Source organism: Opisthorchis viverrini (genome assembly GCF_000715545.1).
Source record: "Opisthorchis viverrini unplaced genomic scaffold opera_v5_113, whole genome shotgun sequence".
Classification (NCBI taxonomy): Eukaryota; Metazoa; Platyhelminthes; class Trematoda; order Opisthorchiida; family Opisthorchiidae; genus Opisthorchis; species Opisthorchis viverrini.
The window spans coordinates 448,904-464,210 of record NW_008751767.1 but is presented as its reverse complement, the minus strand read 5'-3'; the positions used below and the strand labels follow the sequence as shown (position 1 = coordinate 464,210).

At 46.9% G+C, this 15,307-nt stretch overlaps 1 protein-coding gene across 1 annotated transcript in view; it reads right to left on the bottom strand.

Annotated features, from left to right (window-relative positions):
- Positions 1-15,307, bottom strand: part of T265_13839 (hypothetical protein) — a gene marked incomplete at both ends in the record, with an annotated part of 56,905 nt that overhangs the window by 8,394 nt on the left and 33,204 nt on the right. The window contains 2 exons of the mRNA XM_009170817.1: positions 839-928; positions 8,482-8,551. Coding sequence (XP_009169081.1) covers positions 839-928; positions 8,482-8,551 — 160 coding nt within the window. The remainder of the gene's footprint in view (positions 1-838; positions 929-8,481; positions 8,552-15,307) is intronic.

Here is a 15,307-nt window from a genome sequence, read left to right as displayed (position 1 = left end):
GTTCGAAACCGACCTCTGCCTCTCGACTTTCCCTGTCTAGGCTTGGGCAACCTTGGCATTATTCAGCCCTCGTGCTTTCTTTTGGTTGGCGTGGAAGCTAGGCATCGAAAGGGTGCTACAGCTAAAAGACTGATTGATTTACAAATAAAAAGGTAGATATGATTGAGTGATAGAAACCACATTCTGGCAAAGACGTGAAAGGCTTTCTCATTCAGCCTATTTGGGACCAGTGGTCCTTTGATAAGCCCCTCCAGGCGTTGACCGACCCAGTTTGAGTACCGGTGAACACGGTTCTTGTTGATCGATGCAAACAACCAGACTGTTTGATTGGGTAGCCATCGCTGCACGTGAAACGCGTGATATTTGTCGAATCATGAGATATCAATGTGACCGAATGTGTGTGCGCGTGTTTTCAAACAACTTCATTGATAACTCGCACACCGAAGAAGATCGGGAGACACATAGAAAATAAGAGGATGAGGACAAAACTGAGAGCTTCAACTCATTCCACAATGTTGAAAAAATCCTACCGTTCTACCAGAGACAGACCGTAGCGGTACCAATCGTGCCCAGTTAAGCGCGAGATAGATCAGTGGTTAAGGCGCGAACCGCAGTTCGAACCCCACCTTAGCATCTCGACTGCTCCGGTCCAGGCTAGGGCAATCTGGCACCCAATCAATTAGGATAGGCCATTCATTGTCGGACAGACCCGTTTGAAATGGAAAAAAGCTCAACCGCGCCTGGATGTTCCCCTCCTGGTCACCGGTTGTAGCTGTCATTAGGAAACCATATGCATCCAATCGCTCAGCTACGCAATGTGAGGTTAGCATGAACTTACCGACAGACAGTCTGAAATCACTTTCCACATCACACGGGAAATGCCCATTCCTTGGTTGTGTTGAGACGAGATGAAGTAGTCTATGGCAGTCTGCAAGAAAAAAGCATACAAACTATGGGGAAAAGAACAAACAACACATGGTTGGGATAGTACAGTATCTCGCCCTGGTTTTTCGGGGATATACAATACTAACAGAAGCTATATTCTGTATAAAAATAACATAGGATTAAAACTAAAATGCTGGGTATATCCCTGATGAGTCACCCTTATACCACACGTCCAAATGGAATGTATCAGCCCGAAAAATTCGGGCGGTTCCCGCACTACTGACTATCTGTGAGTAGAAGGTTTATAGGAATAAAACCATAGCTCCGGCCAATGTGATCGTCATCAAACGCCGGACCACTGAGAATCAGCTGTAGTCATCTAGCAACCGTGCACCAAAAGTATTGATTGAAAATTAACTTCAGACAAATACGATCGGACATGCTAGGAGAATCTGTTTCTTGTGTGAGGACCGAAGGTAGAGTACTGTCGGTTGGTGCGAGACAGGTCATCCTGGTGAATCAAACGTGCGGTCGCAAGCAGCTACACAAACTAACACTTTGCATTTTCCTCTGGATCGCGTTACGAGTGAGTAGGATAGCGGTTTGTCTACTGACCAGCTTGATAAAGGGTGCATAATCTGTTAGCGCCAGATGGCTTTCTGAAACGTGTGTATAATGGATTTCGAAAAAGGCTAACCAATCTCTCAAGATCTAAGGCCACCTGAGGCCAAGGTATTACGTTTGTTGTACAACAAGTGCGAGAGAACTTCACAGGTCATCGCAGTTGAAATCGAACAAATCAAGTTACAGAAACACGGACTTTTGTCGTCTTCCCTCTGCAACACGCCATGATCTGGAAATGAGGTATTGTCCTGACTTCGGAGGGAACTCTGCTAGGAGGAATGCCATACGCCGCACAACTCAAACAAAGTTGGCGCGGACATATACGCATTTGCAAATTTAATTTGGTTTTCACGAGAGACTCAACCGAATCTCTCGTTTATGATATTCTACAACTGAATGTGCTGCAAACAGGCCGCCTCATGATTCAGTTGGCACGATATTCGAGATACCTCAGTATATTTTTCACAAAGGAAACTACTCACAGAGTTGCTGAAAACTTCGTCAGCCCACGACCGATTTCGCCCTTCTCGAGGCTCATTAGGTGGCGCAGTCCCCGACCGTTTTCAGCGACCTTGTGAGTAGTTTTCTTTATGAAAAAGTTGGCGCGTGTTTTGATCAAAAAGGGAATATGGGCCATTATTGCGCGGTACGTCCACCGTGACTTCCTCAACATTACAGAGCAGGACATTGCAACAAATACTCGCGTTCGCCCAGACATGTTCGGCACATCTAAGATCCACTCTGTGGGTAGACCACAATTAAGTGAGATAAACGGAGCTAACGAATACGTATACATATCGATCCAACGACAGGCAAAACAGAAGTCCTCAAAGGCTTCAAAGGCCGATTGAAGTCAGCTGACCATGATCAACAGCAAAACTTCCGATTCAATTTGTAACGGAGCGGACAAACTATCGTTTATCGGACTGACGAACATAGCTCACATCAATAAACCATAGAGCTGGTTGTTAACAAGTTCGCCGAGCTGGACAGTTTGATTGTAAACGTTTCACCACAAATCGAGGTGAAAGCGTCAGTGTAGGGTTGAGTGAGTAAGTTCCTCCCCTTCTACATGCGCTTATAGGACTTCCAAACGGCATCTAATAACTGCAACGCGATTGGGTGGTCGCGAAGTAGTCTTCGCGTAAGTTGATTGGTCAACTTGGAATCTGAGTTGTGGTGTGGCTCCTTTTCTCCAACGGTACTACTGAAATCACTCTTCTACAGTCATCCTTCAGAAGATTGGAGCAGCGAATCGCGCGGGATTCTTCAGTTGTTACTTGCTCCCTGATCGGGTGTTGTAGGGATGGGAGAGCACCAATAAATATTGCGAATTAATCCAAAGTCAACAAAAGGATGAAATGAACCTCTTGTTTATTCGCTATATTCGTCATATTTAATTTTTCAGAAAGGCACACTTCAATATCTCAGGTATCTGGCCGAATGGACAACCTTTAGGGGGATTAACAAGCCAGTTGGGTCCCCCGTAAAATAATTAGCAAACCACTGTATTTGCCCAATTAAGTCCAATTTCGTGTTCGACCAAAAATACGAGATCGATCGAAACTCGGGAAAACTGGATCTCATCAAGGTCGAAACCGGTAGGAGGCTGCCAAGGAGTTTTGAGCAAACCTATGTTGTATTTCAGCTGTAGCACCCTTTCGGTGCCTAGCTGTCATGCCACCCCAAGGAAGCACGAAGGCTGGGATACTGCCAGGTTGCCCAAGCCTAGACAGGGGAAGTCGAGTGGCAATGGTCGGGTTCGAACCACGGACCTTCCGGTCAGTAAATTCGCGCTCTAATCACTTGGTCCATCTCTTCATTGCACAAGGGGATGGGAGTTCACACCCTTCTACTGTGTTTATCAATGAAAACAGGACGTGTCGATGAGTACACATTACCAGCCAATACATTAGCTGCCCAGGTCGCCCAAGGCTAGACAGGAGCAATCGAGATGACGGGGTTTGGTTCGACATGCGCCTCCCCTGGTTAGCAAGTTCGTACCTAAATCACTGAACAGACATTTCGAGTTCCCGAGGAATCCGCTGAAGTTCTTCACAAAGGGGATGGGGACAGCTACGCTCTATTGGTTCCCTATCAAGAGGGACAGTCTCTTAGTGGAGAGGTTTCGAGATCATTAATATGGTCTGGCAAGAGAGAGAACTACACGCTTTGGAGATTGTTATCTTCATTTCAACTCGTTCAGACGACATCCAGTGGGGAGTCTCGTGTCTATCAGTAGTTGATTTATATAGACTAAAGGAATTACCAAATTAACGATCGAATACACTTTTGCACTCATTTGATTTCGCTCAAATATTACTCCTCCTATGGCTATCCACGCGGAAAATTCGTCTGACACATACTGTTCCCCACTTGATCGCATCGCGGTCAAATCAAGCGTGTAGGTTTTTCAACCTGAAAATACGATATCACCCCCGTCGCCAACTTGTTGTGGACCACAGTCCCTTAATGTCTTCTTATTGCCATGAACCCCGGTCTGGATAGCCGATTGATAGCCTATTACGCTTGGCCAAACCGGAGAAAGTCAATGAATGTGCTAGCCGGCTGATCTATTGATCACTGTCGCGTACACGCGGGCCAAAAAAAGTGACACTAAGAATACAACTCATTTGTCAAGGGCGAGTGTAGAACAACCAATGAAATCTGTCTGAACGAAAAGCGGTTAAACCATTGGTTGTTATGTAGTCCCGTTACGTTCGGAGCTGGCTCTCCTAATAGCTGTGGACGAGCGTCGGTGGGCGGACAGATTTATTTGTTCTTGCCTCGCTTACCGATAGTTTGCAAGCACTTTGTCACTATTCGAGCAAACGCTGTCAGTGTGCAGTTGGGTGAACTACCACTCTCAGCCACACATGGGAGCACCAGACATCCGCAAAATAATACATCGACGATGTTTTCTTGATCGACACAGGCAATGTTTGCGAACCAATTACCAAGGTGGGTGAACAACCCCCCAAACTGTCATCCCATTCAGACTGACTGCCGATGGAGAACTGTCAGACGGTTTTACCTGACTAGTTACCCACTCTCATGGACAGTCTGATAATTAACAAACTGTAGGGGCGTAAATTTTTTAATCGGATATTCGAACAACTGTGGTCGAATCCCGCGGTAAAGGTCTTCACAGTGGGCCAGACACACTTTTCACCACTGGACTACCGGTTTACAATGGACTTGCTTCAGTGTTAGTAATGAAATGATTAGAAAGAAGGTATTTGGTTTTACTGCAGGCACCTCAATCCGAGAAAACATCCGGCATTATCGACAAAGATGGCTCGGTCATGTGCTGCGCATGCCGAAACACCGTCTACCGAGACGAGTGTTGTTCTCCGTGCCTCCTTCAGGATGGCGCAAATTGCGAGGTGGACAGCGCATGACTTGGCAGAAAGGCGTCAAAGAGATCACGAAGAGTTTGGGTTTTGTACGTCCTCCAGGATGGGGTCCCCGTCTGTGCTTGGCTGGAGAGGTTACAAGAAATGGCAGCTAATCGATGTCAGCAGCGTTCGCGCTGTCAGTTTCTTTCCAGATTGTCTGAGTGAGCGGTTGGAGGTGTAGGCCAGCACTAGGTCCCCTCTCTCACGCACTATTTTTCTTTTCACTGTAGGGCTTTTAATACAGTTATATATATATATATATATATATATATATATATATATATATAAATAGACAAACCTTATGGTGATGATGTGTGCCTGGAACCTGCGCCCCTGAAGCATCCCATACGTTGTTTCTGCCGCACATTATTGAGGATACCGTTGGTCGGTGGTCATCGGTCTGTTTGGTTGCAATCGTGTCATCATCATGAGAGGAGGTATGGAACTCTACTAAACATGCGTAAACAAGCAGGCCCAGTGGCTAGACCGGCTATGCCTTGGCAATACCGCCTATTCCCATGTCACGTTTACACTTGCTCCAGGGTTTGGCTATCTCGCACATGACCTTGGTCCATTTATTTTGTCTCATGCTACTGTTGTTTGTCTAGCCAATGTGGTCGTCTGACCTTGACTGTGAATGTTTACGAGCTGCCTACACAACTAAGTGAACATTATGAGCGAAAGATAGATCGGTGGCGAAAAGTTACTGACCGCAAGGTCCGAGGTTCGAACCTGACCTCAGCAACTTTCCTGACCTTCTTTACGGTTGTGCAACCTGGCAGAATCCCAGCCCTCGTGCTTCCTTCGGGTAGCATGGCAGCTAGCCACCGAGAGGGGTGTCACAGCAACAAGTAAAGTTATTCTACTCGGTTTGAACAGTCACCTAGGAACATTGACCGCTTCCAACCGTGGATAAAACTCTCCTGATGACTCCACAGTTTTCCTCTCGAGTTCACGTCATTCACACCAGGCCATTGCTAGCCTTTTTACTCATGGCATATAATCAGTCTACTTCGGGAAAAGGTGAATATCCGGTTGGGGGGATGTCGCTCCTGCAAAGTGTACGAATTCGAAGTGAGGGTACGGTTTTCTTGGAGGCAGTGCTACTGTTCACTACCCTGTTCCGTCCGCCTGAAGCAACGTCCAGACATTGAGATGAGCCACCGTTCCGTAGAATGACACCGATACATCAACATAGCCACCACTGTTTACGCGAGTTGCTGACACACTTCGTCATTTGTGATAAACGGTTCCGAGGAAAAGGTCGCATCGATCCAGCCTACATTTCCGGACCTTACTGTCTATACCAAGCCGAAGAAACCCACTGTTAACAACGCCTACACCAAGTTTCCAACAGGGCTAGTGTGTAGCGCTCATGAGACAACGACAAGTACGCGGTTCTTACAGCTGATGATGATGCTTCATTTGAAATCAGGATGTAGGAGCAGATACAAAACGAAAAGGACTAACGTCCAACTGCACAAATCTCTAAAAAAAAATCCACAAGTTATTTCCCTCGTCTCTTCCCCAACAGTGACCGTTTCAAAAAGCACGTACAATGGTTATGGACTACACGGTTTTCTTCGCCGACGATCTGAGAAAATAATGGGGTGGATAACCAGGCACTGGAAACAGTAGCTGTTATAAAAAAATCAATAAGTCGTTCAGCTGTAACACCATTCCGCTGCCATGCTACCCGAAGGAAGAATGAGAGCTAGGATACTGCCAGGTTGCCCAAGCCTACACAGGTGAAGTCGAGAGGCAGAGGTCGAGTTCGAACCACAAACCTTCCGGTCAGTAAATTCGCACTCATAACACTTGAGCCATCTCGCCCCAAACTGTTATAAGTGATGTGCGAATCCAGAAATAGAATTAGTGAACATTCCACTAGGAAAAGTTGGATAGGGCAGATGACAACTTGGCTGTATGAGCGTCGTTGAGGGCGCGAGTGGGCCATGTCTGACTATGTCCCGAACCAGTGATGTGTCCCGTTTCAGGGTCCCCATCCAAGGAGACAGCAATGACCAGCGACGCTGGTAATGGCTTCCATACTTCGTTGCCCAGTTAATCCCTTTGCTCTTGCTGATTTCAACCGTCCGCGTGGTTGTGCGAAAAAGGATCTCCAGGGAGATGGGTGGACAGGCATACGGAGCAAATGACCAAGCCATCGCAACCTATGGAGCGTGATCAACTCATCTATCGTGGGCACGGTATTTCTTCCTAAACTTCACCATTACTGATCTGATGTTCCCACCAGACTCGGGCAATGATCCGAATACTGGGTAATTCGATTAGAATGAAAAATTCGCCTTTCTTTTTTTGCCATCACTTAAGGTGCGTTGGTTGTGAACGAACATTTCAAAAGTTGGACGATACAGCTGCCCTCATCCTGACTTGAGTAGTTAGGAGTGCATCGCACGCAATCCGTAATCTCCGTAGGTGGCTGAAATTTACTCGCCAAAGTGTTCAGGTACCCGTTCTGATACACTATTCGCTTTCAAAGTACCAGCCTGTTCTTGACTTGGAACTTACTGAACGGAAGGTCCGTGGCTCGAACCCAACCTCGACTGCTCCTGTCTAGGACTTGGCAAACTGATCATATTTCAGCCCGGTGTTTCCTTCAGATGGCAGAGTAGCTACGCATCGGGAGAGTGCTACCGCTGAACGGTTTCTTCACTTGGTTTGCTTTCCCAAGATGACCGCACGACAACAATCGATGCATTATGTTGTAGGCGCCATGCGGTCCTCAAATGGGACAATTCATGGTGGAGATTTCGTCTAGTGAATAAAGCCAATCCACACAGGTGTGTCAGCTCACGAAATTCCAGTAGCAAGTCCCACTCCCCAGCTCCCGGTTAGCAGACTGAACACATGACCGTTGGGCCACGAGGGGCCGGAAATTCGTCACATGACGACTCGAGTGCTGTCCAATCATGTTCTACGAGATTCATTCAGTTTGGCGCCAAAAACACCCACTCGTACTGAGCTAAGCAACATGGGCTGAGGATCAATACACCGCCGCCACGTTGTACCGTCAACTTAGCGCAGAGACATGGTGACAAATTTCATGGCATACGTAAAAAAGCCGTTAAAATAGCCACAAACAATAGAAAATTCACCGGTACGGTGAGCTATTTTCGGTCATCCTGTTAGCGGTAACCACCAGCCATGTCGAGGATACGTTTCAGTGTTGATGGGAGAGGAGTGGATCCTCGTAACGGCCATGCTCTATTCATTCAACCGCTTGAGTGGATTGACACACAACTCTTGTTCGTACAGGCACGGATGGATGAGTTGACAAGACTCAGAAAAATTCGCTTCCTGTATGACTGTCACCATCGGGATGAACACTGTGGTCACGGAGCGAACCTACTTGCCAAAAGGTCCGTGGCTCGAACCCAACCCCGGTATTCCAATCGCTCCAGACTGACACAATATCATTGCCATCACGCCTTCTTCGATCAGCATGGCAATCGGACGTCGTGAACAATCAGTATTATTACTATTCACAGCATCAGCACTGACTCACACACGAAGAAGGGTGCTGACAAAAAGAGGTGAACACAACACATACCCTATTGCCGTGGTAGGTGGCTGTGGGAACGCGGGCTCCGAAAGCAATCACACCGTTTTGCTCGGTCGGACTGTTTGGGGGAAAGGAAGGGATGCGGAAAAAGAGAGAACACTCATCAATGAATATGCTTACACAACATTGTTGTACAAAACAGTTGGATCCCTTCGAAAGTTTGAACAGTACGGTGAGATGATAGCTGTACTGCATACTGTCTCATCAACAACAAGGCTGGGCCGGTGGGCCTGATTTTAGCCAATCATTTTCACGGAACATATTCTTCAGTGTATTCACATTATGAATAGTGCTCATCACTCGAGTTGTATTGTACCACATGAGGAGGAAGCCAATGATCCCTGAGCACATGTGGACACCTTGATTCTGATGCATCTGTCAAACGTAGTGTCTACGGAAAGCTTTCTACAGACAGGACGTGTAAAAACGTGGTTTATGGGGGCACACCAGATTGCATTGATCCGGACTATTCACGAAGCATTTTCAGTTAAAAAGCGCGTTCTTCGCACTTTATTGGAACAAACGCAGGAAGCATGACCTTGCGTCTAAACAGCCGATTCACATAGAGCTCGTTTCAAAGGAGATAGTACAATGACAACAGTAACACAACGCCGAAAAGCGACTTTAAAGCGGACGTAAAAAGTGACGGAACTGTTCGTCATTCTCGACCAGTCTCAATAAAAAGAAACTAACCTATTCAGGTCAGATCATATTGCGTATGGAGCTCGAGATGGCGCAGTGGTTAAAATGCCAATTTAATGATCCGAAGGTCCGAGGTTCGAATCCGACCTCTGCCTCTTGACCTCCACTGTCTAGGCTTGGGCAACCTGGCAGTATCCCAGCCCTCGTGCTTCCTTCTGGTGGCATGGTGGTCACGCACCGAAAGTGTGCTATAGCGGAACTGTTATTATTTTTATAGACGTAACATACTACTCCACGGCCGGTTCCGCTTATCAGGTACGCGCAGTTCCCGAGTTTCCGTCAACCTCAAGCTCTACCTAAATCCAGATTGCACGAAATTAGCGAAATACACGCAATTACAAAGAAATGTTGTCTTGTGAGAGACCCGCCTGGGACCCAGGTGGATCCCTAGTTTATGCTGTTTTTTGAACAACTGAATGTGCTCAACTGGGCCGGCTCATGTTTCAGTTGGTACGATGTTCGAGATATCGCGATACATGCACAGGCCTAATACACTACTCATAAGGTTACTGAAAGTTCTTCGACATTCCACGACCGGTTTCGCCCTTCTTAGAGCCCATCAGGTGGGCGCAGTCCCCGAGTTTCCGTCAACCTTATGTTCCACTTGAACCCATCATAAACGAGAGATTCAGCTGGGTATCAGGAGAGTCTCCCATCAAAACTCTTCTCTTTCGCCAATTGACGAGACAACACAAGCACTGCCCCTCTCACTCAAAGATTTGGCTACAACGGTAACCACTCCGTGGAAAGAGACCGTCTTCGACGAGAAGCGTTGTTGATGAGCTTTAATGGAGGGGGGAAACCCGGGTCCAGTGCTTCGCTCTTTCTTTTGCATAGACCCACTAGAATCATGCCTCCAGCAGGACGGATGTTCAAACGAGAGTAATGCAAAGGTAAACTCTGAGAGACGTCCAGGAGACAATCCCCTGGTGGTGCCACATCCTCGGGGATCTTTCGAACTTTAACCATAGTTGTTCTCGTCCGAAGAGAACACTGGCAACTATGCGAGATATTCATAAGAAAGGAAGGCTGTGGAGGTGCGCGCATAGCTACGAATAAGTAAAACAAGGACAATACACAGAAGAGGAGGCGTCATTAGAAAAAACGTGAAACACCATACCAGAACGTTTAACTTTTCTAAAGCTTGGACCTTGTGCAATTTAAGACATCGAGTTTCAGTGTGCAACAAAAAAACGGATGGAAAATCACGCACCATCGAAAGCAAAGCTCGCCGATTTCTACTACTAACTGAGCGACTGACCACCAGTTGGCTGGATCGGACCAGTAAACAAGTAGCTACAAGGCAAGCTATAGCTTCGTTTCACACTGACCTAAATCGGTGCACGCATTCCGAATTGACATCATCTCGACACACAGTTATCGGTACTGTTGTGTTTCAACAATCGATTGTCGCGGAGACTGCTGTCTAGTTGGAATGATAAGCACATGGAAACGAGCTGAGGAAACGGATGTTGTCGAATGGTAGTTGTCGAAGACTCAGGTCATGAACGGGTGGAACGAACGATTCATTCGTGTGCTCCAGTGCCGTGTTGGCATGACAACCCGAATGTGTGGAGAGCCGCGCGCATAAACAGCCGTAGTTGAGTAGAACACTGTCGTTCGATCATATCATTAAATGTATGAAGCTAACGATCCATGCCAGATCGTCTGTCTGTGTGCGTGTGTTGTGTCCCCTAATTGTTCGAAAACAGTATTGTAGGTCATTTCTATTCAACTCATGGAAAGCACGAAGGTTAGAAGGTGGCCAAACAACACATCCAAGCGTTGGCTATTTCCACAATCGGGTAGATCACCCTCCGAGGATAAAACGACCTTCGGGATGGGGCATGAGCTTGCCTGGTGTATCGTCGACTTTGAACACGTTGGATAGCGTGAAATTTTGGCGAAACTGCTTGGATTCGTTTGTGTACCACAAGAGATAGACAGAGCTGATCCAATGAAGCCGAAGTTGGGTTCGAACTAGGGACCTTCCAGTCAGTAAGCTCACACCTAAACACCGCTTCATCTTCCTGATGAAGCGGTTTGTAAGGAAACCCAATATCCACCAGTCCGTAATAAACAATCTTGGAAACGAAGTAATTTTCAGCTCGAACCGGTACATTTCTTAACGTATTTTGACCCTTTGCCTTAGTAGCTAACGTAATTTACAGCTAGAAAGGGGGGCTGAGGTGCGTCTACAATTTAAGGACGATCACATCTGAAATAACTTTAGTACACGAGATGTCTCAGTGGTTAGATCACGGACCAGAAGGTCCGTGGTTCGAACCCGACTTCCCCTGTCTAAGCTTGAGCAACCTAGCAGTATCCCAGCCCTCGAGCTTTCTTCTGGTGGCACGGCAGTTAGGTACCGAAAAGCTCAGTTGCGCCCGGGGGTGTTTCAAAATAGGTCTTAGAGTTTGTGATTGGTAATTTCCCGTCGAACATCATCTACAATTTCGTTTGTACAATTGCGTTGACCCCAATGTCGACAGAACCGATTGACGTAGTGGGTCCTGTTGTGGCACGAGCCAACTCCACTAGCACCCAGATAGAAGTGGAAGTCATCGATCGCCAAACACACCACTCAGACGGGTCACTCAAGCGAACGTGTTCACGCTTTCATCGTACTGTTAAGGCGGCTCTAGGTGAAGCCGGATCTGTAATCTATCAATGTGGAATGTTTTGTGTTTTCGCAACTGATCGGAACAATTTGAGACAGGCCGCAACCTTCATCTTAGTGCTGCTTTGGCGAATGGAATCAAGGAGACATGTTACCAGGCCTCGCATGTGGTTGCACAGACCTAGTCAGACCACAAGCCCCGCGTTTCACGGCTATCGGAACCCTCTGGGATCGCATTATTTCAAGCCGATGAGGTCAGTTGAGGGGCATCGAAACAACACCATCATCAGCTATCAGAACCGCGTACTTGTCGTACAGTGGTTATGGCTGCCACAGTTTCGTTTGCCGATGATTTGGGGAGGTGGGGTAGGTAGCGCGCATTGGAGGCGGGAGCTGATAAATTGGTGCTTAAATACAGCCAGTGGACTGCCAAGTGTGTTTATTCGAGATTTGGGGTCGATGGTTTCTGCAGGTGGATGACGAGCGTAACAAACTAAAAACCCGCATGTTTGCCCATCTCTCGCCGGACTACCGAATCTCCCAGGAAGCCGGCAGTGACCTATCCATCCGCAACTTCCGCTGTTTCCGTGTACTTAACAGGTTATTGTTAAATATGGATGGAATCGGTGACGATCAAAGAGTCAGCAACGCACTCGTCTTCCAAATCCGGTGACATGAGCATCTCCCGATAAGCCTCCATGAGGGATCCAAAATAGGGACAACTTCAAAGTGACCTCCGAGCGATATGCATTAGCTGCTATTCAAAACGTACCAGTGTTTAGACTGATGCTTTCTCCGCTCCAGTGCCGGAAAAAGACTCGCCGACAAGAAACACAACAGCTTCATTGCAACCAATCGAGAGTGTGCAAGTACACCGGCCCCGCGCTATATTCTAAAGGGCACGACTTGCTGACCTTGGTTCATGGCCATCTTGCAGTATATTTTGAAGGGCACTGTTTGAACTCGATCCAAGACAGTCCGATCGATGTTTTAGGTATTCTGAAATAATCTTCAGGACTGTGACCTTCCCGAGAGCCCACACAAGAATCAGTAAGTTTGCGCCTTAACCACTGAGATATCTCTGGCTCACAAAAGAGAAAATTGATCGTAAAAAGCCCACCCACCCCCATATATATTGAAATTCAAAGGCATCTTATGTCGACAAAAGACTGATTTCGATCCCCTCCAAGGCTCAGTCTTAATTGGGTACCAGAATGAACATGCGGAAATTTGTCTGGTATCTATTGTCCAGGTTCATTCAATGATGCGCACATTCCCGAAGTTCGCAGTTTACTCCTCACCGTTCTGCAATTTCGTTCTGCGAATATCGATCGACGGATTTTCCAATTCGCAGTTGCCGCGCACTTGACAAAAAGATGAGAAGGGTTCACATTGATGTTGATTCCGAATGAAAACGTCAAAACTGTGCAGAATAAATTGCAGACAGGTGACAAAAATACAAACTAATCGCATGGAAATCGCTTAAAATCTTCGGAAGGAATTTATCCAACTGAGCATTTTTTTCGGGTTTTTTTGCAACCCTGGATGTGCCCCAGAGGTTTTCTATATGTGTGTTTATTCGAGATTTGGGGTCGATGGTTTCTGCAGGTGGATGACGAGCGTAACAAACTAAAAACCCGCATGTTTGCCCATCTCTCGCCGGACTACCGAATCTCGCGAAAAACCAACCCGTAAGTAATTAGGAACGGCATCATCTGGTTGTATTGATGAAAAATCGCTTTCCAACTTGTCCTTGTAAACTCCGAACACCCAATAACTCGGGGAGGGGGGCTATTCTGTTTGGCACTGTTTGCCTACTTTTGCCACTCCCCTCCTTGTCACGTGGTTGTTCATGTGACATTTCCATTGCAATTCACTCGAAACTTGGAGCTGGAGATAGATAAGGCATGAACTTACTGATCGGAGGGTTCGAACCCAAACCCTGCACTCGATTGCTCCTGTCTAGCTTCGGGAAGCCTGACACAGTATCTCAATTCTTGGGCGCCAGGTTACGGACCAGAACTTCTGTGGTTCGAACCCGACCTCGGCCTCTCGACTTCCCCTGTCTAGGCTTGGGCAACCTGGCAGTATTCCAGTCCTTGTGCTTCCTTCTGGCGGCATGGTGCTACAGCTGATTGGTCTCAGTCCTTGTGCTTCCTTGGAGTGAGATGGCGACCAGACACCGAGAGCGTTCCAAACGAACGAAGAAAACTCGGTATTTACATCAAAGTTTGTCCTCAGCATTTGAAGCTTCCAGGGTCACCATTCAGTGTGCAAGGCCACAAGCATTTCGGTGAAACCCAGGGGGTGGCTTCTTTCCGACCGAGAGTCACTGTCAGACTTTTTTCGAACTGTGATGGACCGCGGTATGCGTTTGTGTTGGATCTGACAATGTGCTTATATCAGTCCACCACACGTTATATCACGCGGTCAAATAACGAAAACCGTTTTGATGCGGTGGTCGCGTGACCCGAAAAATAGTTCGATCAGTGGAAACGGCGGTAAGTCAATCGCAACTTATAAGCGAATAACAGACTGAAGCGCATTGTCATGAGAGAGCAAATGGTACTGCGTACAAAGACTCGTCATGTGTTCCGGCTGGCGGGCAATCGGGTTACGAATGAGACGAATAATTTTCGAGAAATACACTCATTTGCAAATCAATTTCGTTTTCATGAGGGACTCAACCGAATCTCTCGTTTATGGTATTCTACAACTAAATGTGCTGCACACAGGCCGCCTCATGATTCAGTTGGCACGATATTCGAGATATCGCAGTGTGTGAGCTCCAGTCGTTGGATCCGCAAAGTTTTCGCTATGATTAAGCCGCCAGGTGCAAACTTCAAGAAGAAAGTTTTTCCATGCAACAGGAGTCGTGTGGCAAATAGAGAATTCCTCTGAGCAGAATTTGTGTTTTGCCAAATTTTTGGACCAGCAATAAATGAATAGAATTACTGTCCTAAACTCCATCCTACACCGCTCCAGCCAAGTTCCCTTTCGAAGACCGATTTTCCGCCGCTGACACTATCGGGCATTACACCTCCTCCTGTCAGAAACAGTTGAAAGTGTCATTTGGTGGTCACTGTTGCATGAACGTTGTTGATGGATCATTCCGTGGCTTTGCAAAAAACGTATTGCCGTCTCCTTGTCACGAACGAGAGATGAAAGTGTTAGAAAGTTCATTTGAGAAATTACGTCCGAAAGGAGAAAACGTTTTGCACAAAATGAGTCTAGATGCAGATAGGGAATTGCTTTCATCGAAAATAGGCCAAGGTTGTGCGTGTGCATTAAGTTGGAGCTGGCAAAAAGTGGCGGGGCTTAACTTTTGCATTAGTGGCGGAGCTTATCTGGAAAAGATCCACCACGATTTTGCTCATCTCTATGGAAATATGAAAAAAACGCGAATCCTAGTATACTTCGCGTCACCAGTGTATTTTGCTAATTTCGTGCAATTTGGTTTCAAGTAGAACAGCCTGATATTCTCCCATACCG